At 29.8% G+C, this 18,668-nt stretch overlaps 1 protein-coding gene across 1 annotated transcript in view; it reads right to left on the reverse strand.

The window, feature by feature from the left end:
- Positions 1–257: 257 nt before the first annotated feature.
- The window catches only part of LOC100164189 (growth/differentiation factor 8), a 33,659-nt gene continuing 15,248 nt past the window's right edge, over positions 258–18,668 (reverse strand). Inside the window, exon 5 of the mRNA XM_029487084.1 lies at positions 258–1,036. Coding sequence (XP_029342944.1) covers positions 965–1,036 — 72 coding nt within the window. The 3' untranslated portion in view covers positions 258–964. The remainder of the gene's footprint in view (positions 1,037–18,668) is intronic.

Here is an 18,668-nt window from a genome sequence, read left to right on the forward strand (position 1 = left end):
ATATTCAAAATCTCGTTTGTCTCATTTAATTAATTGCATTTGCACTCATAAAGTTTCTTGCTCTATAGCATAAAACTTTTCGCTACACGTACCAAAACAAAAAAATATGTCTATAGATAAAATATTCTTGTTCTTACTATTCATAAAAATGTACCTGTAATATTGATTTATTAAATTAAATCTAATTTATTTAGTTAATTTTATAATAAAGAAAAAAAATTTTAATACAAAACTTTTTTTAAAAATTGGTACGTAAGAATCTGTAGAAAAAAAATTAGAGTTTCTGCTTATAAAAAGTAAAATGTATGCACTATTTTGTATTTTGGTACTCCTTTACTTACCAAAAACCCCGTTCTAATCAACGGTCTCTGAAATTAGTCTTACAATTTAATCAATCAATAAATTATAGTCCGAGGCCCAAGACATTTATAAATTATAATAGTTTCATCATATTATTACTTTATTTATTACAATACACTCTCGACTTTACACGGAATAGGGTGGCACGGCAAGCAAAATTAGATAATTACACGTTGTATTTTTATTTGAACATTCATTTAATCGTATTTTATAACATTTACGTTTATTTTGCACAAATACATTATATACCTATTGCAAAGAAACACTATTTTTAGTGCTGTATATCAGCCCATTAGTGGAAATCGTTGGGGAGGATTGAGGGGGCTAAGCCCCCCAAAAGTCTGTCCAGTCCTCGCTCATATTGATGTTAATAATGTTAGCTCCCCCTGAAATTTTAATGGATATCCGCCTACCTATGTTAAATATTGAGGTGCATTTCTCTGGCACCCCCACTTCCGAATTTTCAATTCAAACCAAAGGCTTTCGTTTGTGCTGGATTGTGCTCGAATTTCATCGTTTGTGCTGCAACCCTTAAGAAGTTATAAGGGATAATGATTGGGGGTGCCAGCAAAATGACTGCACCCCCACCTCAGAATTTTCAAATTTAAATTATGCCATTCGTTTGTGCTACGTTTGTGTTGGTTTGTGCTCGAATCTCATCGTTTGTGCTGCAACCCTTCAAAAGTTACAAGGGATAATGATTAGGGGTGCATTCAAAATTGTTGTTAAATATTAAGTTATTTTTAGTTAAATACTGTAAATTTATAATTTCTTTATTACCTTATGTTTCAATTTTAGATTCTGAGTGAAACAATGAATGTATTGATTTTACACCGATGTGTGTTTTTTTTTTTAATTTATTTTTTTTTTTGTACGATAAGTAATCGAAATAATGCTTCGATTTTCAACTTCAGTATCTTGTTCAATGGGAAAGTGAAAATTGTTGGTGCATCGGGAAGGCCAACATTTAAAATTCCCAACAGTTTTCAAAATCTACGAGAAAAACAACATAAAACTTAAGGAAAAACGGGAATTTTTACGCAAAATCGATTTTGGTTTTTGGTCTAAAATAAATGAAATTTTCACTGGTTAATTATATTTGTATTTTCTATACACGATAAAATTTTCAAAATATTTAGATTTGTTTTGAACTGTTTGGGAACATTTTCTGTTTTCAATTTTATTATTCTTTTTTTTCTACGAATGTCAATAAAACTTTATTTATTGGGTAAAAAAGCTTGAAAATTTAATACAAAGCTCCTACTATATTGTTACAATGGCTTTTGAAAAATATAAAAAATCCTTAGTTACAGTTTTTATTTATAAGCATTTAAAGTTCAAATCTTGTCAAAATACGGAAAATTCACAAAAATTAGCAAATTATTTTGAGTTCATAAAAATTTTTCTTTTTAAATCTAAGATATGAGAATGTAATACAAGATTACTCATAAGTTTATCTACCTTTATCAAAAAAAAAAATGTCTACAAGCAAATCAAATTAAATTTTTATGAGCGTTTGAAGTTCATAATTTTACAATACTGGATATTCATTCGATTTTACATGTAGCGGTTTTGTTATTTTATTGTTATTCAAAAACGAATAACTGTAGATACATGAACATTTTACTGAATGTTTATATTTTCATTTTCTCTGCATCATAAAAATTTTAAAATATTTTGACTCTTTTTGAGCTGTTTACGGATATTTTCAGTTTTCAATTTGCTTAGTTTTTTTTGTTCTATAAATATCAATAACATTTTATTTGTTGGGTAAAAAAGCGCGAAAATTTAATTTTGCAAAGCTTCTGATATATTGTAACAATAGTAAAAATATTAAAAATATATAGACACAACTTTTTTTTATAAGCATTTAAAGTTCAAATTTTGACAAAATGTATCATATTTAAAATTTATTTTGTAGTTAAAAATTTGTAAAATGTTCAACTTTTATAGCTAAGGATTGAAAATTTAAAGCAATGGTCCACGTAAATAGGTAAATATATAAATTACTTTATTCATAATAATATCATCGAATATACTTAGTAATATCATAGCTTTTTTAAATAAAAAATAATTTGTTCTGTTCCTTGTTCCTTAAAAAAAAAAAAGAATTCGTTCCTTTGTCGTTCTTTTGGAAAATGAACGAGTTCCTTTTTTAGTACCAAATAAAATAAAAATTCTTATTTAATCATTAATGTTTTTGTTTTTTTACGTATTATGCATAAACTTCTTTAATTTTTATTTATAATAAAAGTATATATATACATATTTTATATTTTTATGAAATATATTATTATATATTTTGAGATTTTCTTCAAAATTAAATTTTTGGCTAACGTATGTCGATTGTCTTAACATCGATACTCGATAATAATCACTAATTAGGAATATAAATTATACACATTAAAAAAATATATCTTAATTTCAATTTTTACATACTTATCTGTGTAAATTATTGGAACTAGAAAGGAACGAATAATTTTGTTATTTTTCCTTGAAAAAAAAGAACTAGTTCATTTTCTCGTTCTTTTTTTATAAAAAGGAATTCGTTCCAGGAATCCGTTCCTTTTGGAACTCGTTCATTCCAAACACTGTATACTTCATATATAAATGTATAATGTATATAATACTTTGTGTCTTTGTAATAATAGTACAAAGTGTCCGCGTGCTACAATGCACAAACTGTCCGTGCAACTGTGTCCACTGTCCACGTTATGTATTTTAAACAATGGACCATACAATAAGTGACCGTTGACCGTTTCTGCGTTCTTTTAAGTTTGAAGGGTAGGTTTAGTAGGTAGGTACTACAGTCATAGGCGCGATTTCAACTTTTGACTTGGGGGGGCTGAATATATTAAAGGCAAGCAAACCATTACAATATAGCATTTTAAAATTGTATGTCCTAAGTTTTTTTGGGGGGGGCTACGTTTAAATTTGGGGGCTTAGCCCCCAATATCCCCTCCAATTTGCGCCTATAACTACAGTATAACATATTTATTACAACTCTATAAAATCAAATCCTCATCGTATACCACCTCAACCCTCCCTAACAGTAACCGCTTGAGTATGCCCGTATGGGCTTAGCCGGATTGCGGTCCAAAGTAACCTTTTTACCTTTTAACCTATCTCGATTGCGGCCCGTACATAGTAGTTAGGAAATATTATTTATACAAATCAAAATTTAAAAAGCCCAAAACATGGAAATATCTAATTTTAATTATTTAAAAATAATACTTTATAAAAATCTACCTCTAACACTATAATTTAACACTACAATATTTTAATAGTTTTGTAATTTATTGACTATTAATTGACATAATATTCTACTTTATTTCATATCTTTTTTTATTGTAAACAATTATTTTACTATTTATATATGTGTACTTATATTATTTATGATTAGGGCTCGGATTTTGTAGCAAATGCTTCTTTTGAGGGAATTGTGATAGAAAGATAATTCTTATATATATATACGTTTTGAATCGTTCTGATTTGAATGAAGTAAACTTTTTTTTGCTTTTTTCCACAAAATCAGCTTTTTATTGCTTTTCCCCCTATTTGGTTATTTTTTCTTGAAAACTTAGCTTATATCTATGTATATTATACGTCTTGAACTATATTATTATTACCAGAAATTATAAAACCAGTGAAAAACCAGTAATAAATATATGACTGATAAAATAATTGTCGTTATTGTGCCGAAATAGTTTTATTTACAATTATCTATAGTTGTATTAATTACGACCCAAGGAAAGGGAAAATTATCTGAATTATACCTACGTATTTTTATAGCACCTTCTAATACTTTAGTTGGCCGGTAAATATCAATCAACAATCAGTGAGGTATAAACGTATAGTGTTAATAATTTCTCTCATCGTCAAAATGCCAAAAGTTAAAAATTTAAATTTAAAATTAAAAAAAATCGTAAGTGAATTCGGTGAAAATGTGCTTATGACTGACGGAAATATTTTATTTTGTAAATTGTGTGAAGTCAAAATAAATTCGGATAAAAAATATAACGTTTTATACGTCTAATATGAGTTTAAATGAAAGTAACTTGACTAAATATATGGTTTTAAATTCCTTTTTTAATATTTAATTTTATGTGTATAATTGAAATTTGCTTTTTTAAAATTAAATTAATAAATGCTTTTTTGGCTTTTTTTGGCTACTTAAAATGCTTTTTTAAGGATTTATTTTGCTACAAAATCCGAGCCCTATTTATGATGCATTTTAATGAAAATATATTTTATAAATTATACGTTATTTTGTGAACCAAATGTGTGTTTGGACGCAATCGGGATACTTATATGAGTTACATTTGTGATAAAATACGACTACTTGAATTTGGGCCGCAAGCGGGCATCTCATACAGTTAAACCTCGAAATACCGGACACTCTCGGGCACTAAAATGTTGTTCACTATTCAGCTGGAATCGGATGGTTCATTTCGTTGAAAGTTTGTTCCCGAATAAACGTCCACCATATATTATATTTAAAGGCGTTTTCATTGTTCCTACGAGTTATATAATATACGATTGGCCGTTATCTAAACACGACAACTTGACATTGGTTGACTATTGCGGATAAATCGATAAATATACCTGGTGTTATGTTGTTATTGTAAATATTTTGTATAATATCTGCACACGGACCGGACGCGGCGAAACGGGCGCGCGCGCGCAGGTCACACGGCGAAGACGCGAAATCGACCGGAGCCGCCAGTCCCGCGTAAAATCGCAAGTAAATCAGGGCAACACCTGAATAATATTATATATTGTTTGATTCCAATATATGCGTGAGTGGTAGTATAATATCATAGTAGTAGTAGTAGTAGTAGTATTGTAGAATATAGCGTAGTATAATAGCCAGTGGGCAATGGGTACTCGCGCGAGTGTCACAGAGTGTATCCAGAAATATAACGGTACAAATCCGTTGTCCGCGATCGTGATTTATTATTCATCGGCGGTATCGTATGATAATATATATAGTGGTGCACGCATCGAATGCGGTACATAATAATATTATTACTAGTATCGTTAATATTATTTTTATTATTATTATAATATGCGACGACCGACCACTATAATAATAATAATAATGTGTTAAGCAGCGCCGCCGCCGTCGCTTCGTGGTCTCTACCCCGCTGCATTGTGCATTGTTTAGGACATCTACATATTAAGTAATGTAAGGTACACTCGGAATAGTATAGTAACTGTATAGTGTATACACCTACATGATATTCATCGTCTCATTCGTTGTTAATCGTATACGCTATCGTTGATTCCATATTATAACATTATTATCATTATATTATGGTACGTTATGATATTATTATAGGTCAGTTGTATCAATACGACGCATACAGTGCGCGGCCGACGACGGAGACGGTCGCGGGTATCGGGGTTACGATATGGATAGATAAGCCGCCAAAATTATCCACCCCATGGTTAATTCATGTGGATTTTTTTTTTATTAGGTATTTGTTATTACGAGGTTCGCGTGCACGGCCGTATATTATATCTATATAGCTATAGCTCGATCAAAAAATCAAAACACTAGTCGGAGAAAATTGCGCGATAGAGACGGAGAGGAGAAAACTACGAGAGAGTGTGTGAGCGACAGATAGAGAGAGCGAGAGTGGGAAAGAGTGCGAGAGAAAATAAAAAATTTAAAATTCCAAGCTGTGCGTTCCGAGAAAGGGTGGTCGCACCGTGACCGATTTAACACGCGCGCTTATTTTGCATAATGCATCGTATATTATGATTGCGCGAGCGTTATAATGTTACTAGTCACAGTTGAGTGTATCGCATTATTATTATATCCGATTTAAATGTCCACCGCTTGCCGTGCCGTCCGGGCTACAAAAGTTGTTCTGGAAAAATATAACTGGAAAAATATTATGATTAGATAACGTTTAACCCGAAGCGCGTTTGCCCGATTAACTCTTTGTGGACTGTCCTGCTGAGGATATCGATTATGATCGAATAGTTCATTTCAGTTTCGACTTTCAAGGATTCGCAACCAATACTAATGAATGATGATGATACCAATACTAACGAAACGTTCAGATGAGAGAGATAAAGTCTGCTGTTATATGACATCCGCATGGACGTATAAAGAACCCGGTCGGGAATTGGACCAAATATATTTGTAAATTTGATATCCACGAGTAATTTGACACGAAAAGAATATCATAAATTATCTATGAAAAAGAAAAAAATACCATAATAAACAATACAGAAATTATCCTTATTATTATCTTCTATAGGCCACCCTGGTCCAATCCATGGCTCCTTTAGAGCTTTTTTTTGGCACTTCTTAGAAGATTTATAGTGTACATATTATATTTAATAATTTTAATGTTTATAACTTATAAGTATGATGAATTAAAAAAGAAACCTGGGCTTTGTGAGATGGCTCGGCGGTAGTACCAACCCATGCGTATTCTATAATGTGATAACTTGTGTATATTATATTACAATTCTATGTTTGTTATAAAATACATTTTTTGTTCTTTTGGTGCCTCCCCTCCCCTAGTACTTATAAATGAATAAATCGGTCCTCTAACTACAAAATGTTTGATCACCATGTTCATGGCAGTGGCGTAACTACTGATGGGGGGAGGGGGATAAACTATTAAGATCGCGCGTTTTCTATTATAGCTATAAAGTAGTATAAAACATTGTGATTAAGTTTTTAGTACCTATTTTGATTCAAAAATCCATGAAAACTAGATGTATGAATTATTATAAATATTATGGGACAAGAATGTTTGTTTGTTTTACACTTAGGCGGCATTTGGTAAATAGAGGTGCAGCAAATTCAATATTTTAAAAATAAGAATGCAAATTTAAAATACTTGCATTGATAAAACAAAATTGCATTACAATATAGGCACACTCGTGAACCATTAATTCTTATTTTGACACCTCACACCATATTTTCTGGTGTTGGGGTGCAATTTCTCCAACCCCCTCCCCCCATCGAGACCTTCACAAATAACCATAGTTTTTCTACTTGTCATATAAATGAAATATATATACATATCACTACTCATAAAATGGTCCTAGTTACAGGCAATAGGTAAACAAATACATACTTGTAATTTTTTTTTATTTACTATACCTAGTAAATTGTCATGATGAATTTTCACAATAGTATTATATGTGTTAAATTTGTGACCGATCCACATGTAGAGATTTAAAAATAAATGTATTAGCATAAAGTCGTTGATTTTAAATGTACCGTTTATGATTTTCTCGTAACAATATAAATGATCTTTATCGATGAATTCCAGTGAAAATGCTTCAAAGAAATTCCCACAAAACGTCACATGCACGACCCACAAATACATTTGACGAATAAATTTAAAATTGTATTATTTCACTTAAATACTTGGAAATCTAACTTCATTAAAATGTATTTTGTATTCATTTTTATTAAATATGCAATAGCAAAAAAAAATTATTGATGTTGTGTTTTAACTAGATAGGTACCTATGAAATGTGTGCCAAATAAACACATTTATTCGCAGAATAGCGGTGTTGCGATATTTATTAAAAATTATATAATGTTTCCTCAATGACTTTTATATTGTCACCATTTTTTTATTTAACGATTGTAGATTCTTCTATTTCATTTCATAGTTATAACTGAATGATTAATATCGTTTTTCCACGTATGTGTTTTAAATGTAGAAAACTTATTTTTTAAACATAGAATATCGTAACCATAATAATATACCTACGTATTACGAAGACTACACACATAACTACACGATAATATACAAAATACCGAGCGGATATCCATCGTATCGTAATCATAATGGGTGATGAGTGTGTATTATTCCGTCTATATACGTATACGGTCGACGGGAAATTATATAAGGTACCTATACTTCGAGCGTTTAGGCGCGTTAGACGATTTGGATCTACATGGATCTACTGCTGCAATAGGTATTAACAATCAATTCGTAATGATAAAATAATAATAATAAAACCGGCAGCGGTGTCTTTCACGTGGGAGTGTTTACGGGAAATTGACCAAAAAAAAAAAGTAGTAAACACTGTTGTCACACGTTGTTTACGTATGTTAAAAAACTATACGATGTTCATATTATACGATTATGTATATTTATATATTTCATGTATTAGGTACATTAGCCCTGTCCATACATTCATTGGTATTCGGAGAAACCCGAAAAAAGAAAACATGTTGACAGACGACGACGGAATATTTTGAGTGTTACGATACAACCACAGATCGTATTTTATTATTCACCTACATTCCTATGTCCTTGGAACTAGAAAACCAAAACAAACGTAAATAAAAAAAAAAACATTCGAGAGATAAATGAAAAACAACTTACGAGGGCTCGCGCGCATTCGGTCTGCGGCGGTGGCGGCGGCGGCGGCGGGATCGGCGTCTACAAGGCTTGTAGGTACCTTACGAGAGAGGTAAAAACAATAACAATACCTAACGGATGTAAGTCAAATCACATTTATTATGTAGGTATGGGCGGCGAGACACGAGAGACATTGAATTATCCTGACGTGTTTGGGCGACGGGAGTACGCGAAAATAGCGGTAAATAGAAAACAACGACGGCCTCGTAAAACAATAACACTTGGGCAATTCGGCGGCCGCCATTGCACGCGAACGGCGTTAAATAATAATAAAAAAAACACGCACCGAATCAATTATTATATTACGCGTCTTGTGAATTGGTTCCACGACGGATATACTATTAAAACACGATCGTGGCAAAATAGTGAACCTCTGAATACCGGAGACTTTTGATCGCTGAAATTTTTTCGTAATTTGGATATGTTCGCTGTATTCATAGATCTCTATTAGTCGAGGTCTTACTGTGTATTATAATACGACTACGTATAAGATACAATCCGATTACTCGAGGTATATTACGACATATTATTATAATAATAATAAAATATGCTCTTTATATTATAATCTTCAGGACTGCGTGACAGAGACGTATTTAGAGTGGTATGTGGGTACTAGGGACTCGGGTGGTACAAAATTTGTGAAGGGCAATTTTGAGTGGTTTATTTATATACAGAGTAATGCACCTGTCCAGGCCTGCTCACCAAAATTGAAGACCTAGGAGTAACAACGGTTCTAGGTCACTTTGTACGGTCAAGGATTAAAAGTGCGAAATACGTACACTTTGTACGGTCGTGTATAAAGGTACATTGCAGAACGCGGACACTTTGTACGGTTGGGTAAAAAGGTACATTGCAGAACGCGGACACTTTGTACTATTATATACATAAAGTATATATTATAAATATAAGTTATATACCTAAGTAGTAAGTATATATAATGTCAATTATTAAAATAGAAAAATTAAAAATGAGTAGTACCTAAATTGTTATAGCTATTGCATACTAATAATCATCAAAATAAACAAACAATCAATAATATGGTTACCTATAAATCTTAATAAATTGTATTATATTTCAGTTTTAAAGTAAATTAAAAATGTGTACAATATAAATATGTAAAAATGACAAAAAAAATATAATATTGATATAATACCTGGTGTCTAGCTCAGATATAAAGTGCACATGCATAATTATAGATTAATATTTATTGAGGGTTTAATAAATCAATTTTGGAATAATTCGTCAAAATAAACCAATTTTAAAATGATTCGCTTTTAAATATTTAATTTACTTAATTAATTAACTATTATCGATCTATATGTACCCATGTTTCCCCAGATTTACCAAATAATATTCATAAAATTTTTAATACAATTTGGCATATATAATAGATAATATTATTAACTTAGATATATAACTTATATTTATAATATATACTTTATGTATATAATAGTACAAAGTGTCCGCGTTCTGCAATGTACCTTTTCACTCAACCGTACAAAGTGTCCGCGTTCTGCAATGTACCTTTTTACCCAACCGTACAAAGTGTCCGCGTTAAGCATTTTAATCAATGGACCGTACAAAGTGACCGTTTACCGTAACAACACATCTCCAATAATCTAATATAGGTACAATTTTTCAGGAGCTACCTAATTTTTTATTTATTTTTTATAGATCAAACAAGAGTATATTATATAGTATATAATATATACTATCGTAATATAAATGGATACAATAAATAATATGATCTATTTGTTACACTAAAATAAAAGACAGGCGTCTTCATTTATATGATATCTCTGTATTTAAAAATCCAATTTGTCTAGTTGTTAATTGTTATAGGTACTTGATGCATCAAATGACGCAGCCTTTATTTATCAAGAGTGAAATCAAAAATCAATCTTTTAAAAATATGGATAAGTCTTGTTATTGTTCCCAGGTTTTCAATTTTTCTTCTAACAAAAAGGTAAAATTCTGATTTTTTTGAAATTTTAAGTAAACCTATAAGTACCACTTTTCCAAATACTTTGATTCATAATACATTATACCGTTTAAGGAAGCTTAAAATATTTTAAAAGTAGAGGATTTACATTTTCCGCTAATAATTATTATACAATCATTTTATGTTGTTGCTAAATTCAATTTTCAAAATATTTAGCCTAATTTTAAGTTATTTATATCATCACGAACATATTCATACCATTTATAGAACTCATATAGGTAGTCATATACGTTTTTAATGACAAAAATTTGTTTAACATGAAGAATCAAAAAATTGCTGATGTAATTTAAATTAAATATTGAAATGTAAAGTACAGTTATATCATTAGAAATAAAGACTTATCCGCCCATCTCCTTTGTTCAGAATCTTTTTATCGTATACACGGTTAAGGGTTATCAATTATGATTATGATTAAATTCAAATTTAATACATCCACCACGATGAACAACTACTAAAACTAAACTGTTATTGTATTATTGTTGTTTGAGAACATTCGAAACCCGCAGCAACACAGCAAAAGCTATAGTCCTTTGCAGTTGGATTAGGTACTAATAAATAAAAAATAAATTTCTTTTAAAATTGTTTTTTTAATGTATAGTACTATAATATTATGCTTACATAATATTTTATGAGGCGGGATAATAAATATGTCATTGTGCCAAAATACTGAATACGTCTCGCCGTACATCCACCTGCTATATACCTATGCCACAAAATTATAATACCGGCGAAAATATTATTGCTCTTAGGAAGGTATAGCCGGCACACCCATAATGCGGATAAGCGATTATAATATCATTATAATCGACGTTAAGACGTAATTGTATGTACCTATATAATCATCGGACGTATTACAATATTGTTCGTAAACGTTGGTATATAAAATGCGTGCGGAGAACGAAAGGAAAAAAATTCGGAAAACAAAATACATAATAATATATAATCGTGAAAATTACAATATATGCGTTATACGACGCCTACGCTGCCGAACACATTATAATCGTGCGTAATGCTGCTGCTGTCGACAATCTGGATCACGCGCATTATTTAATAGCCATTACGATTTTTCGGCGTCCCGTACAAAATATAACCTAGATCGGAGACTCGGATTGTATAAATAATAATGTGTTGATGTGTTTACCAACCACGCCCGCTATTATAATATATTGGTCGAACTGTCGGCCGCAAAGGGTCCGGTTGTTGTAGTATAATATGATGAAAATATCGATTTCCGCGCGTACCTATATATATAATTATATATATAACGGAATAGGCCAATATACAATAGTAAAGCACACGCACAAACAGGTAAGTGTAGTAAATTATAGAAAAATGCGTTACGAAATCGTCGTATTATAATTTATATATTTACTACGCGTCGTTTATTCTATATGAGCTGCGGAATATATTCAGGATTTTTTCATGGGGCCATGAGGGGTTCAGATGGTTTTTCCTACACAGTGCCGCCGCGGAGGACTCCCCCCACCACAGGTGAAACAGAACTGAAGGGGGGGGACTTGAAGGGCTATATGAGGATAATAATATATTTATTATAATAAGGCTTCCTACAGTAAATTTGGCTATTGATAAATTCTATATTGAAGATATAAGACATAAGACAGACAAGTTGCATCGAAATAAAATTTTAATTTGTTAACTAAAATATAATATTAAATACTTACCAATGTAAATTTATATTTACTATAAGCCACTTATAAACTTAGTAGAAGATAAAGTGGGTATTTGTATACAGACTAACAAAGAAAAATATGAGCGCAACAACTTCCCGAAAGTTTGGTCCTAGACTCTAGTTGCCCCCACACTGTCCGACAACATACTACAATAGAAAATCAAATTGATATAACACTACTGTTTCATAGGCTTAACTATAGTTATAGCTTATAGGTCTTTAAACTATATGGGAAGAAAGTTAGAGTCCAGGAAATGTATTCTGCTTAAATTGTACCATGATGACGTGATGCTGAAACAATTACCTATACTATGAATCTAGTCGTAGAAGTTTAAAATTTGAAAATCTTAAGTAAATTTTTGTAACTTCATGCTGGTACCATTTATTTTATGAATTAGTTAAAAAATATTCGTTACTTACACAATGTATTAATTTTTTTTCTATAATATTTTATTTTAATAAGTTCATTTTAATGCTTACAAATTATTATCATTAAAATGTGTATTTAACTTTACAAGTTTATTGCGACGAATAGTTTATTTTATATATTATTTTGTACGTAATACTATGTATGTTATTAACAATAATAAATAAAATATATAAATCTGATTGATGGGCAAACTATTAAGTGATTTCCCGAAAGCCTGTCTGCAGTAAGCACAGTGTCACCAATAAGGAAAAGCTTATAGGGGCTTAGCTCCTCAACCAGACCCCCCCCCTCAAAGCATACAAAACTCTAGTGAATGAGCGATACACCTACTGTATATTATTTAGTTATATATTATAAATTATACGTCACGATAAAACATGAATATCTCCTGGTTTTCCCCTGATTTTCCCCTACAGACTTATACATTATGTTAATAAAAACAATCAGGGGGCTGGAAATGTTTGCTATTTTTGACACAATGTACGTGTTATATATATTGCAGTGACGATGGTATTTTACGTGTCACATATACGATATACGAGAAAGCTGACGAGTTGTTTAGAATATTGTACAATACAATTATCGCGGACCCAACCTCACCAGCAACAACAATATTGCCGTTGCTCGTTGGTATGCTGTTGCTGCAGTGTGGAAATATTATTATTATTATCATTATTTTTCACTTTTATTTTTTTTATATTGTAATTTAGTTTTAAATTTATGTAGTCGTTGACCTGGTTCTATTTGGATTCGCATCGTAAGTTACGTGTATGAGTGTCAATAATAATGTATGCATAACATGTGACAATGTCACTATAGGGTTTTTTTCTCGTCCTATATTCGTATTGCAATTACGGCATTTTTGCACGCTGTGTTTTTGGGATGCATTTGCGAGTAGCTTACAAAATGCAATGTACGATGGCTTGAAGAAATGCATGCGGCCATGTGAGAACAGTTTTGACTTTTGATAATATACGCAACACGGTATCAGTAAAATCGTATAACATAGTATAAAAATTAGTCAATAGTCAATCTGAAATTTTACGGAATATACGGAACCTATCGGTAAAGCGGAATTAAGTAAGTAGCAGGTTAATAATCGACTCGATGGAATATTGATTTTTAGTTATTTGATGAGTGCGTTTTTGTGAAAAATTAAAATTTTACTCTTTCAGGTCATTCCATAAAATATCCATGAAATACTATAAGTATAAATTTCTTTTTGTATTGGTTCCCTTCCCTCAACTAGTATACAGTATAATGTTATCAATAAATTATATTACATAGCTTTAGAAAGCAATTTGCTTTTAGATAGATAATATAAGGTATATAGGTATATTTATGCAAATGTGAATTTTAAAACATACTAATTATATCTTAAAGTAAGTATCGTAATATATATAAATTCATTACATACATATTTACGTATAAAAGTGTAGTAATATAATATTAGCTAGTACGCTTCTAATGTAAGATGGTGGGCTGTAAATTGCCATCCATATTCTATAATGGAAAATAAAAATACAATAATTATTGTAACAATTAACAGCATTACATAGATATAATTTTAAAAGTAAACTCATTGATATAAACATAGTCAGATTATAAGACGTAAGACGTTGCATGCATTGCATTATACCTACCTAATTTATTGAACTATGAATAAACTATAAGTTTTTGATTAAGTTATGAAATAAAAGTTTTAATAGTATTATAATAATATAACGTTTTACTGCATTTGCAACTTAATTATTTAAGGCTAAATGTGGTATAAAATAATTGTTGGCTTATGCGTTCCGAGTATCACTTATAAATTATAATATATTATTATTATTATATTGTTCTTGTATTAGTAATTACTAATTAGTATTAATATTATACTGAAATTTTATAATACATATCATATTATTGATATATATTATATTTTAATAGTAACTTACAATACCTACTTAAATATGACAATTGATATATCCGGTGGAATGTGAACAGTGGCAATAAAAAATTATCGTTATGAAATAATCAAAGATATTAATTGACTGATTTGAGTCCAAATGTATTTAAAGAGAATATTATTTAAATCTTATTATTATTTATTGATATTTGATTATACCATTCGTATTTTGAATTTCAAGTTCTATTTGCGGGTGAAATTTGAACACAACACAAATTATACAATATAATATTGCATAGCCTATACAATATACAGACATATTCTAAATTAATGGAGCAACAAACAATAGTAGCAACAACCGTTATGAATAAGTTAGCTCACAGATTTACATGTTATCGATTAGACTTTGCACTTGTGCTTCGAGAACTCGAGGTTATCTTAAAATGCGTGTAACTTATCATAATGGAAACCATTCATTATTTTAATGAAATATTATGTTGAAACTCTAACTATAGTAACTATTACTACTATACCATAATATATTAGTACAAATTAAAATATTAATAACGATAAAATGAAGCGTAGTGTTTAAAATTTAAATTGGTAAATATTTGTTTTTTAGTATCTACAATTTGTGCTAAAAAAATATAATTGCTATATACATACTCAGAAACTATTTATTTTTGTATGCAATAATTATTATAAAATAAACATAATATAAAATATATTACATATGAAGTCATAAACTATATTTTATTATTTTATTACAAAAACAGGGTCTGGGTCAAAATTCTGACAATCGTAATCCCGACATAATAAATCCTAACAAATCACAATCTCGAGAGTTTGAAATCTCGACTTTATCACCAAAGATATTAACATAATATCATATTAATTATTTCATTTAAAAACACAGACGATTTTATATCATATTAATTATTATATTAATGTTACATAATATTATTCATTAACAATTATTTTAATTATTCAGCAGATATTTTTTTTTTTGAACATTTTTATGTACATAAATTAAAATTCAAACGAATATACTTTGAGTGATATAACTTTATGTACTAAGGATAAATGATATAAAAAAATTATGAATATATGATTTGTTTTCTAAAATGATGTTTCTGTAATGGCAGCAAATGATGTGAAACAAATATTTTCAAAAATGTTAAAACATTATAGGTATCAAAAAATAAATTATAGGTAATACTTTAAATTTTAATAGTATAATTATTAATCATTCATGTGGGTTCCATCAATACCTGGAAATGAGAAAGCAGACTCAATAGCCTACCAAGCCACCATATCTTAATCTTAATCACAAAAATAAACTAATCTAACAATAACTCCATCCTAGGACTGAGATACTCAACATTGATCAATGCGAAATAATGAAAGAAATATTTATTCAATTCATTGGTCACACTCACACACACGCCTATCTTATCATTAAAGAATACTGGTACTGCAGGACTAGCATGACGTTATATATTATGCTATGTAACGCCAACAATTGAACAATAGAACATAAGAACACCGTAGTGATAATAACTGCCCCAAATACGTCGGAACCCGAAAAATTCTAAACAATCTATCTTTACTACATCGAGGCTCAATGGATTCAATGCCGTAACAATTAGTAAGATAAATCTTACTAGAAAATTGTAAAATTACAAGCCATTTTCTTGTTATATATTTTACATGGATATAAATTGTATTTAGCTTATGTTAATGTCGTATAAGAACCATAGTTGCTGAAGCCTTATAAAACTAATAACAATTTGTAATTGATTATAATATAATTTTAATTATAATATATGTAATATAATAGTATAAATTTATAAACGGGCCTGGTGTGACTAGGTGGATGGCTTCAGTCACTAACGTGTCCTGTGGTCACTAGTTCCTGGATGGGTGACCATCCTGGTTTTTAGTGGCAAATCCTTGCCTTACATACAAGTGTTTCTCAACCTGCAATAGTAACCCCTCCCCCATCACACACTATTAATTACCATATAATTGCCAATGCTAAAGAATAAAGATCAATAAAAAAAAAAATCCTATACAATTATGTGCCTATCTATGTTTAATATATTATATTTTAACACAATTTTTAAAAAATCATAAAATAAAGCTATAAACCAAATTAACATGTAAATGTGTATTTTTGTGTGTAAAATGTATGTGTTGCCATGTTGGTTTAGTAATATAGGCACTTATATAATAATAACCAACGTTAAAATTAAGTAACTTTTATTGTTAGAGGTTAAGGAGGATATAAGAGGTTATATAAGGTTAACATGGGACAAAATCGTTTTGTTATTGTTAGTTGTTACATTATATTTTATAAAAATAGGTATAATAAGTATATGTAATATTATAATTTGAATAAAATTGTGTTTTTTTGATTAATCTAGTGATAGTGCCTACTTACCTAAGTCTAAGACGTGACAAAATCTAAATACATACCTATGTAATTCATTTTTGAATAATATAGATCATCAATTTTACACCTACCTGTATAAGAATCATACTGATGCATTATAATATCAACTCCAAAATCTCGACAAACGGCATTTGTATACAATGGTCATTTAAAATTGCGCAATTCGTATACATAATCGTTCGTGGATTTATTTATAACGAAATACTTTCTACAGCATTTCAGCGGAACAAAACAAATAGGTAGGTACTGGAAATAAAAAAATAACTAGGTATCTAATAAATGTTTATTGAGTATGAGTACATTTACACACGTATAATAAAATGCATTAATAATTTAGGTATGACTACTTATGAGATAAAAATTAATTAATGTCAGTTAACATTATATTTTCATGTAAAAATACATTTACCTATAAATACTAAATAGGTTTATAATTAAAAACCATTTACGTATACCTAACGGATAAAGGTACCTATTAGTTTAAAAAAAAGTTTACCTACCTATAACTACAAATTGACATTTTACATTTTAAATGATTTTAAAATCATTTATTACCAAAATGTTTACCCAAGTTCTTCTGTAATTTACATAATTATTATTTATTATACTCAAGTGATTACAGTAATTTAATACATTCTATTTATAAATATTAAATAGGTATACGAGTAGGTGCATATGTATTTAGGTTTACTATAGACAATTATGACTTATTATGTGAGGTTAGGTTATTATTATTATAGGTAATTATTAAGTAATATATATATTTAAACAGTATTAGTAACTTTATTAATTTTACCAACAGCTTATTAGTTTTAGCATTTACATTTTTTCGTAGTCATTTTATATTCTGCACAGGGCTATAAATTGATTGGTTTTTTTTTTTTGTTTTTGTCATCACTCATCATCTTTTAGAGCAGTTTATCAAAGCAGTTGTAGCAGTTTGATTTTGAACTTGGTGGGTGGTTTTAGGAAGAAAGTTGGATCTAGTTAGATCTAGTTTGGGGAGTGGTTGTAAAAAGTAACAAATTCCCAGAACTTTTCAAAATAACCAAAGAAAACAAAAGTAGTAGACTAGTATGAGAAAGAAATAATAATAGACTATGCACTATATTGTTTGTGAAGTACTGCGGTAAGTAGGGAGAGAAGTCATTAACGCAGTAAGATTTGAAAAAAAAGCCACAAAATAACACAGAATAGTTATTCTGTGAGAAAAGTAGATAGTGATGATAGCGGAGTACTGATGTAGAATTAAGCAATGCAATTTTATTGAAATCAGCAGTAATGGAGGCATAAGATCCACTAAACAGGGGAGGAGTTGGGAAGGATGCCGTGGGATTCTTATTCAGAATTTTATGATTTTACTGATTGCTCATTATTACGGCGCTTGAAAATAGCTTTGTACGTTGGGCATCCTTACGTATAAATTTCAAAA

Source organism: Acyrthosiphon pisum, chromosome A1 (assembly GCF_005508785.2).
Source record: "Acyrthosiphon pisum isolate AL4f chromosome A1, pea_aphid_22Mar2018_4r6ur, whole genome shotgun sequence".
Lineage (NCBI taxonomy): Eukaryota > Metazoa > Arthropoda > Insecta > Hemiptera > Aphididae > Acyrthosiphon > Acyrthosiphon pisum.